Raw genomic sequence first — 10208 nt, forward strand, 5'->3', positions numbered from 1 at the left:
ACTGAGCCCCCCCCAGGCATCCAGCCCTGAGCTCTTTTTGAAGGAGGCCCCTGTGCCCGGCACCCAGGGTCCTGCCGAGAGCAGCCAACCCTTGTTCTCCTTCTCACACAGCAGTCACGCCCTCCGATGAGCGCAGGAGCCCCGCCAGCAAACACAGGGCCCTCTCACCCCCGTGTCATGCTTAGGAGAGGATGGGCCCCATTTTTGGTTCGAAAAATACGGCCAGCACACTGCGTACATCTAGGAGCCCCGACAGGCCCAGCCCTGCGGGCAAACCCTCGCCTGGTGGGATTGGTGTAAACAGGTGTTAGGAGCAAACACACTTCAGAATCACATATGTGGCAATTCCATATGTGACACGTACTCTGCGTGCATGTATACACGCGTGTGCAGGAGCCCACATGTCCTAACACCAACATTAGACCACCCGGGCTCCTCTGGGCTGAGAAAAGTGGGGTGTCAAAGAGTCACTTTTATCACACACATGTGCTTATTTACTTCTCTTTATAAGAAGATAAATCCTTGCACTTTGTTCCATTCATGCAACAAAATTTCAAGCCTTGCTGGTCCAAACCGGGGCAGAGCGTTGGTTACAGCAGATCGACAACCAAAGGAAAAGGACGGTACAGCGCTGGAGCTGGAGAAACATGGCCTGTGTGTGCTGAGCAGCCTGCCCAAGGCAGGCAGGGGCCCAAAAAGCCAAGGGTCCGAGTGGACCACAAGCAGGCCACAAGCCAGTAGGGGCACGAGCTGTGGTGAGGGACAAGAAAGCCGAGTCCGGAGTCCCCTGGCCGAATTTGAACCCCAGCCCTCGCAGCCTTGGCCCTGGATGGAGCTTCTGGGCGCCTAAGTCCACCTCTGCCAGGAGCAGAGAAGGGTCGGGGTGTGGATCTCATCGGGGAGCACACTGATGTAATAAGCACCACTTCACTGCTGGGACCGTTACCAGGAGAGAAAGAGTGCAGGTATCGAGGTGTATTCTTAGCTCCTGGCAAAGTAGGTTACGGTATAAAAATACCACTCAATAGTAAGTACAGGAGCGTCACCTTCATGTGCATCCTGCCGCAGCCTCCGCGTGTCACTTCTTCCCAAACACCGTCCACCAAGGATGGGCCTCGAGCTCTGGGGCTGCGCTCACCCTCCCTGGAATGTGCAACCCCTAGCGCCTGGGCAGGCCTGGAAGGGGCCTGCACCCCACCTGCAGCCCAGTGTGGGGGAGCTGGCCTGTCGCCTGTTGGAGGGCCAGGGCCTGCCGGGATGGGGCAGGGGAGGGGCAGGGGAGGGCAAAGAGGAGAGAGGGGAGAGGCGCGGGGGGCGAAGGGGTCCCCTGGAGGGGAGCAGCCAGGGCAGCCGGGGCACAAGGTCTGAGGCAGCAAGAGAGCCAACAGCAGACCCCTCCTCCACCCAGCCCTCTCCTCCTTCCCTGGCAACCTGGCCTGGGTGCTCAGGAGACTCACCCATCAATTTGCTCGGAATATCCTGTTTATCTATTAACTGCCTAGCAGGTCGCTCCTGAGGAAAGGAAGGCCCTTCGCCAGGACAAGGCCTGCTCTCCTCTGACCGGCTGACACTCGATGCAGCCAAGGACACGTGAAGGTCAGCGGTGAGCCTGGCAAAGTTTAGGGGAATCGGGGAGGGGTGGGGTGCGCTGGCCTGGAGGTCGGGCCTCTGCACTGCCGGGACTCCCTGGCCCATCCTCCCTGACCGGTGGTTCCGTGTCTGTAAAACGGAGGATCCACTCGCATCAAGTAAAATCGAATGTTGAAAGGGACATGCCTGTTACAGGTGGTTACAGCGGGGCCACCCCCAAGGGGAGCATCCAGAACCTCGTGGGAGCTACTTTCTTCTGGAGACATTACCCACATTTTAGAGGAGACGACCCCCCAAAGAGACAGATTCGGGAGCCCGAACACAAAGATCTCTTCCTACCCAAGCAACCGTCCAACAGCTGAGAGCCACCAGCATGGAGTGAGGGCGCACTGCGAGGGCCTGGAGGGGCTGCACACACAGGGGGGGACCGGGACCGGAGAGCAGGGACCCGGCCAGCAACCCCACTGCCAGGACAGACCCTAGGGAAGCCCTCACACCTGCACCAGCGAACTCGCCGTGGGACTGGAGAGCGCGGCGACCAGGAGCAAGGGAGGCCTCCATCCAGAGGGGAACGGTGGCCACAACCTGCCTCAGGCCAGCAGCAACAGGCAGCCAGCCTGGCCCCCCCAAAGGTGCCCCTGGCACTGAACTGCATGAAAACACAGGTGGGAACGATCGGAAAGCTACAGGAAAACACACCAGAGAATCCCAAGTGTCAGTTTCGGGTGCTCATCTCTGTGTGGAAATGAACCCAGCAATCTGGAAGGATCAAGTCCATGTACATGACATGAAAAAGCTTACTTGGGGCTTTCTCCAGCTTTGGTGGGATGTGAGCGACATGCAATTTTGAGTACAAGGTTATGACGTGATGATAGGACACCTGTGTACACGGCATGGATTGCCCACAGTGGCCTCAGAGAGTCACGGCCCTGTATGCGTGCGTGTGTGTGCATGTGTGTGCTTATGCGCATACACTTATGTGTGCATGCTTGTGTGCACGTGTGTGTTGCGAGAATTTTTAAGACCCACTGTCTTTGCAGATTTCAAGTACAGCACGCAGCACCATTACCCAGAATCACTATGCTGTACGTCAGAGCCCCAGAAATTAGAGTCACTTCACATTTACTTGTAATGCTTTCTTGTAATAAAAAAAAAAAAATTTTTTTTAAACAGAACTTAAAGCCAAAAGGACAAAAGAGTGAGAGTTTCCAATTCTTGCTAAAAGAGATACAAGTATTCTCTTATTACTCCTGATATTTTTCTCAATTTTAAAAAACTAATCAACACACAAACACTAAAACCGCCCTGCCGGCCAGTCTACGCTGCGCCAAGGGCCTGGAGACCCTGCTGTGTGCCTGCGTAGGGACCTCCAGCTCTGGATGGACCTCCAGCTCTTTGGCCCCCAGACCTGGGCATCCAGGCAGGTGTCAAGAGCCCTGGCCCGGCAGGCCTGCCCCACTAGGCCAGGAACAGCAGAGCCCCGGAACACAGCGCCCCCCCCCCGGGGCCCTGAGACCCTGCTGCCTGGGCCCCCACGGAAAAAATCCAAGTGGGGCAGGGAGGGGAAAGGGGGCGGCCACGTCACACCGGCAGCTGTGGGCCGGTGGCCCGGCCCTCCCTGGGCAGAGAGCGCAGCGTCCTCTGACTGCTGCCAGGGGCTGCAGCTTTAAATAAACTTGGACGCCTCCACCTGGGGCCATGGCAGCACCACGGCCCTGGGCAGGCGTTGTCAACAAGCGGTCATCAGGGCCACCTGCCCCTGCCCCGGGCAGACGCGCCGGCCCCTCGCTCCCCACCCTGCCACAGCTCACCCGGCATTTACGTGACCTCTCCGACACAGGATGCTGGCAGGGCCGCCACTGGCCCTCGGGGACCCCACTGGGCCTGCGGCCTGGGGAGCCCCGCAGAGCAATGCTGGGCCAGCTGAGAGCCTCTTGCCCTGGTCCCCACCCGCCCCCAGGGCTAGGGGGCCTCCCCAACTCATGCCTGGTCCCCTGGCTCCAGGCACAGCAGCCATGTGGCTCCCTTCTCGAAGCTGCTCCTGCTCTGGCTGAGGGGGAGGAGCCTGGCCTCGATTGCAAGGTCCCCTCTTGGCATCTCCCCTGGTAGCCCAGAGACCTCCACTCCCCGGTGTGCGTGTGGGTGGCAGAGGCTGGGAGAAGCAGCCACTGCTGGAGCAGAAGGCCTGGAATTGGAAGCTCACAGAAAAGTGTAGGGCGGGGGTGCCTGGGTGGCTCAGCAGTTGAGCTTCTGTCTTTGGCTCAGGTGGTGATCCTGGGGTCCCGGGATCGAGTCCCGCATCAGGGTCCCCGCAGGGAGCCTGCTTCTCTCTCTGCCTGTGTCCCTGCTTCTCTCTGTGTGTCTCTCATGAATAAATATATAAAATCTTTAAAAAGAAAAGTGTAGGGTGTCAGCATGGTCCGCTTCAAGTTGAGGAGAGGCAAGGCGCATGGCAGGGGGAGCCTAGGGGTGCCTGGGCAAGCAGAGGAAGGCTGAGCAGGTCCCCTAGAAAGAGGGACTTGTTCCCATTGCCACCCCCTTCCTCCTTCCACCTGAGGACCCCCAGCCCCTTGCCCTTTCCAGCTCCTTCCCGGCCTGTGTTCAGGGCGTCAGGGGTGTGCAGAGCGGGTGTGCTGGACCGTCCCCAACCCTCTGCTCTCTGCCTGCCAGCCTTGGAGCCAGGCATCCAAAGAGCACCCACGGGTGGGAGGGCATTCCTGGGCCTGCCGGCCACTGCTGTGCCCCCCCAGGGGTTCCTCATCCTCCCAGCTCCTCGGCCCTCAGGCCTGACCTGCACCCCCCCATCCAAGGAGAACCGGGACTCAGCACAGCCCCCCACTCTTCCCAGATCAGGACCCACAATTATCACCCATCAGCATGCCTCACCAACACAAGCACCATCACAAACGCTTTTTAGAAAAGGAAAAATGAGGCTCTGCCGCTGGATGTGTAAGAGGAAACCTCGCCAGCGCCCCCACCACGCGGGAGGGCCAGAGAAGGAGGATGGAGACGGCGGGCTTCTGGCTGCCGGGCTGGGGCCGAGGGATTCCGGAGTTCTGGAACCCAACGGAGGGACGCCAGGTGTGCCGCCCCGACGCACCCCCGGCCGAGAGGGCCCCTGGCTGACCCGGAGCCCAGGGGCCCCACGCCGCGTGTGCTGCAGACCGGAGCCCGGGAGCCACCTGTTCCCGGGGGTGAGGCCCCACCTGGACGGAGCCTTCAAGGTCTCTCCCCACGTGAACCCCCGCCTCCCCTGCCTGCAGCCCTCGGGTCAAGAACTCTCCGAGGTCCACCCTCCCCCGCCCCCCCTACTTCAATGACCCTGAAATCAGGTGCCCATCGGCCTCCCCCACCTCACCCCGTCATCTCCACCCCAGGGACCTGCCCAGCTTCCCCATCTCAGCCCTCCACTCTCCTGACTCGCGTTTCCAGAAGAATCTGGGGGAAAATCCTCCGAAACCCTGATTCCACGGGGGCCCCGCAGCGGAGGCTGTTCCCACGCGGCCCCGAGCGCAGCGGGCACCCCCCGCGCGGATGGAGCCACGCGGAGGAGCAGGCGCCGAGCAAGTCCGGCCGCCCCCGCGCCCGCCGCCGCTGGACTGGGGGTGGGGATGGGGGTGGGGGTGGGGGTGGGGGTGCGGGCGGGGGCGGGGACAGCGCGGCCGCGGCGCCGGCGACCCCCCCCCTCCCCGGCCGGAGCCGCCCCGTCCCCCGCTCTCCAGGCCCCCGGCCGCCCCCGCGCCCGCCCCGCTCTGACCTCCCGCCGCCAAATGCGTCACGTCTGCCCGGCGCTCCGGGGACACCTGCTGCCGCCCCCGCGGCGCCCGGCCCCGCGCCCCGAGTCCCGGCCTCCGGGAACAGGCCCGGGCGGAGCCGCGCGCGCCGAGGTCCGGCGGCCTGGCCCGGGGCCGCGGAGGGGGTCGGGCGGCGCGGGGCCGTGCGCCTCGGGCCCCCAGCCGGGAGCCGCCGAGGGCCGCCGGGGGCGCGCGGGGCCGCAGTGCGCCCGAGCGGGCGGCGCGGAGGGTCCGGTCCCCGGGGCCCCAGCCCCCGGCCCCGCCCGGCCCGCGCGCGCCGCGGCTCTTACTTGCCAATATCCTCGTAGAGCTGGTACTCGTCGGTGAAGCGGGTGCAGGTCACCGTGGTGGCCATGGCGGCGACGGACGGGCTCGGCGTGCGCTCTGCTGCGCTCGGGTGGCGGCGACTCCGGCTCCCGCTCGCGGGCACGGCGGCGACACGGGCGCGGGCGCGGGCGACACCTCGGCTGGCGGCACCGGGCGGGGGCCGGGCTGGGCTGCGCCGGGCCGCGAGCGCACGCGAGATGTGCGCGCTCCGGCCCCGCCAGGAGCGCGCCGCACACCTACGCGCGGGGAACGCGGGCGCGGCTGGCCCCGCCGCCGCCGCCCCTGCACGCGCGCGGCACGCGCCCTGCACCCGCGCCCGCCCCCGCGCCGCCCCCGCGCCCGCCCCCGCGGCGGCCGCCTCACCTGCCCCGCGCCCGTCCCCGCGCCCTCGCCCCGCAGGCGCTGCGCCCCGACCCGCCGCTGCCCGTGCGCGCACGCACCAGCGCCGCAGCCGCCTCGCCGGCCTCCCGCGGCGCGCCGGGGACCCCCTTGAACCCGCGCAGGGCCCGCACACAATGAACCCCGCCCCTCCCCTCCCTGAATGCCCGCAAGAGGGGCCCGTGTGTCACCCCCACAGGACTGACCCCTCACACCCCAGGAGGAGACGCTGGCGGCACCCTCGTGTCCTGTCCCCGCCACTCCACGCACGGCACAGCCGTCCCCAGAGCCCCCGGGCGCCTTCCAGGCCAGGCATGCACACTGGGGCGGGAGCGCAGAAGGGAGGCCCCATCCCCGGGCTCGCAGGGCACCCCCTCCATCAGTCCCCGAGGACTGGGCGTGGGGGTGTCCCAGCCAAGACGGTAAAGCAGAGGGTCCTGGAGTCAGGGGACCCGCCCCCCCCCGCCCCGCCCCCGGCGGTAAGTCAGCAGTCCTAAGAGCTCACAGCTCTGCCGGGTGAGGGGGACGGTCCCTTCTCAGGCCTCATCCACCTGCCTGCCTCTGCTCTGGCCTAGAAGAGGGTCCATCTTCAAAGTGACCCGGGGAACAGAGGAGGAGAGAGCAGGAGAGAGCAAGAGGGAGGGGCCGGAGAGGCTGGACTGACCCCATTTCCCACAAAAGAGCCTTCCCCTAGGGCCACACCCAGGCTGCTGTCTAGAACGGGGCTTCAGAGCCAGCAGAGAACTCCCCAGGCTCCGGCACCCACACTCTTCTGAGGGTCAGAGCAGGGTCTGTCATGGGCAGGCCCTGAGGACAGAAGTTTCTAGCAGCCAGCTCTTGATTTAGGCCGTGCAGCTGCCCTGAGATGAGCTACTTACTGTGCCCAGGGCTCCCCAGGCATCTGCTGTGGGCCTGTCCTGCTCATCTCCCTCACCTTGCTCTGTGGTTCACCCCAGAAGCCACAGTGTTTCCTGAGTAAAAGATCAAATGAAGGGACTCTGGGGTGGGGCAGCCAGGACCTTCCCAACCGGGATGTGTTTGGCACAGAGCCGTCAGGCCAACGAGCAGACCTGGTCACAACCAGTCCTTACACTGGATGGTTTTGCAGAAGCGACTGGCACCAGGAGGCGGCCAGAGGCTGAGCGGTACTCTGGCAAGTGCCCCGCTTAGGGCGGGGGGCGTCCTGTGGGGAAAGGGGCTCTGGCTTTGATCTCAGTAGTGCCAGGCAAGAGGGGAGAGCCGGGACCAGAGCACCCAGGCACCTCTGAAAGGCAGATTTCCACTTCTCCTGGGGCAGCAGGGGCTGTGGATGTCCAACCTGGCCCGCACACTGGGTGACCCGCATCCTTCTGAGCTCCGGAAGGAGAAGGAGGCAGGCCCTCACAATAGAATAGAATTAGCACACCCCTTGGTAAACCGGCCTCTCCCCAGGCTGCAGGTAGGCCCTTTAGGCTGTCAAGGTCATGCAAACTCCTGCCAACATGAGTCCATGCCAGCATGAAGTGGTATCAAAACCATGATGACAGCTGGCATTGATTTGCTTGCGTGCCTTTTACGTGTCCTATCTCATTTAATTCTCAGCCTCAGGAGGCATATACTCTGATTATCCCCATTTTACCAGATGGGACAGCAGACAGACAGAGGTAAAGTCACACAGCCAAGAAGTGACTGGGACTCAAACCCCTGCCCCATAATCCCTCCCTTGTCTTGTTTATTTTCCCGCACATGTGCACATGCATACACACACACACAGAACACAAACACACACTCACACACATGCATGCTTTCTGCAGCCCTGGGCAAGGACACCACAGTATTCTGAAGGCTCTGTGTTGAAGTCCTGCTTTTCCGTGGTTGGGGAGGCTGCCCCCAGACCAAGTTTCCACAAGGAGTCGGGGTCACTAAAGGGGTATGATTTAAGGCCTCTGTTCTACTCTAGTCAACAACTGGGGTCCCCCAGGCAGCCCCTCGTCTGGGTTGGAATTTTCAGTGTGTGATGTGGAGACAGGGGCGGGCGGGAAGAGCAGGCTGATCAGGGTACCATGGAGGGAATGGCTGAGCTACCGAAGGGACCCAGACTGCCCCTGCCTACAGAGCCCAACCCCGCACCCCTCTCACAGAACAACCTACTGTCCACCCCCAGAGTCAGAGAGTTCCTCCCCAGCAGAGTAGGCAGCTGGAAGGGAGAAGGGCTGACTTTCTGGAATCCCAGGCCCCAGAAGCCCTGTCATTTGGCTCTGGCCCCCCAGCCCTCCTTCAGGAAGGGCCCTCTTCCACCCGCACCCCCGCATCATCTCTGCCTCCCACCTTATCCTCTCTAGCTGGCTTTCGTCAGCGAGGAGGGCTCTCCCTCCCAGGTGGCAGCTGGGGCGGGTGTGGGGAATATCAGTTCTGGGAGGTTATTGTTAGGACAGTCACCATGGCAACAAGCATCACATCTGCAGAGCCAAAAGTGCTGCACGTGGGGCTCATTCTCCCAAGGAAAGACACAGCCCTCCCTGTCCCTCTCACCCTCAGGAACCGATGTCACTGCCACCACCTCTCTCAGGCCCAGCCATCTGCCTGGAAGAGCAGGCAGTGGTTTCCCAGAAGAGGAAGACCCTAATCCATCAGTCTCCAATCACCTGGACCTTGACACGGCAGCACGACACTTATGGCAGGTGTGGGGAGTGATGATATGATGGTGGTGATGGTGGTAATGATGATGGTGGTGATGGTGATGATTGTGGTGATGGTGGTGGTGATTGTTTTTGGTGATGATTAGAGTGATGATGATGATGGTGATGGTGATGATGATGGTGATGAGAGTGATGATGGTGATCATGATGGTTATGGTGATAATGGTGATGAGGGTGATGGTGATGATGGCGATGAGGGTGGTGGTGATGAGAGTGATGGTGATGGTGTTGAAGGTGATGGTGATGATTATGGTTATGGTGATGATGGTGAAGATGATTGTGGTGACAGTTGTGATGGTGATGATGATGGTGATGATGGTGATGATGGTGATGGTGATGACGGTGAGGGTGATGATGATAGTGGTGATGATGATGGTGATGGTGATGATGGTGATGATGGTGAGGGTGATTGTGATGGTGGTAACGAGGGTGATGGTGATGGTGGTGATGATGATGGTTATGGTGATGAGGGTGATGGTGATGAGGGTTATGGTGATGGTGATGAAGGTGATGGTGATGATTATGGTTATGGTGATGATGGTGAAGATGATTGTGGTGACAGTTGTGATGGTGATGATGATGGTGATGATGGTGATGATGGTGATGGTGATGACGGTGAGGGTGATGATGATAGTGGTGATGATGATGGTGATGGTGATGATGGTGATGATGGTGAGGGTGATGGTGATGAGGGTTATGGTGTTGGTGGTGATGATGATGGTTATGATGATGATAGTGATGATGATGATGGTGATGATAGTGATGAGGGTGGTGATGGTGGTGATGGTGATGATGGTGATGATGAAGGCCATAGCTACAATTTACAATGCACCCACTGCATGCTAGAAACTTTAAATTTTCTCTACCCACAACTTCATACAAACCTCATAGTAACTTGTCAAGAAATGGATTATCAAAAAAAAAAAAAAAAGAAAGAAAAAAAGAAATGGGCTATCATTAATCTCCTTTTACAAACAAGGAAACTGAGGCACAGAAGGAGTCTGTAGGAGGGCTCAGGTGAGACAGCTAGTCTGTGTCATCCAAACAATATTGTCATCCAGATCTTCCTGACTTCATAGCTGGTGCTTTAACCACTGTGCTCTGCTCCTTGGTGACTACTGGCCTTGTTCACGTGGCCACCATGTGCCAGCTTTGTGCCTGGCTCCGCCCAGACACTGGGTCACACCAAAGAATGAGGTGGACAAGGTTGCTGCCTTTGCAGGGCTTACACCCAAGACCAACAAGAAACAAATCAGAAACCATTGAGTAGTCATATTTGTTCTATGTAGATTTAAAACAAAATGATTTGTTAGATAGTGACAGGGTGGCAACTTTAGAGTGAGTACTCAGGAAGGGCCTCTCTGAGGAGGTGACGTTTCAGTTCAGATCTGAGTGAAGGAGAAGGGATAAGGGGAAAGGGCATTGCAGGCAGAAACAGCCA

At 60.6% G+C, this 10208-nt stretch overlaps 1 protein-coding gene across 3 annotated transcripts in view; it reads right to left on the reverse strand.

Annotated features, from left to right (window-relative positions):
- CAMK2B (calcium/calmodulin dependent protein kinase II beta) overlaps positions 1–5855 on the reverse strand; it is a 76950-nt gene extending 71095 nt beyond the window's left edge. For all 3 annotated transcript variants that reach the window (XM_072777185.1, XM_072777184.1, XM_072777183.1), the window contains exon 1: positions 5675–5855. In XM_072777185.1, coding sequence (XP_072633286.1) covers positions 5675–5739 — 65 coding nt within the window. In that variant the 5' untranslated portion in view covers positions 5740–5855. The remainder of the gene's footprint in view (positions 1–5674) is intronic.
- Between the last annotated feature and the right edge of the window lie 4353 nt (positions 5856–10208).

Source organism: Canis lupus, chromosome 15 (assembly GCF_048164855.1).
Source record: "Canis lupus baileyi chromosome 15, mCanLup2.hap1, whole genome shotgun sequence".
NCBI classification, from domain to species: domain Eukaryota; kingdom Metazoa; phylum Chordata; class Mammalia; order Carnivora; family Canidae; genus Canis; species Canis lupus.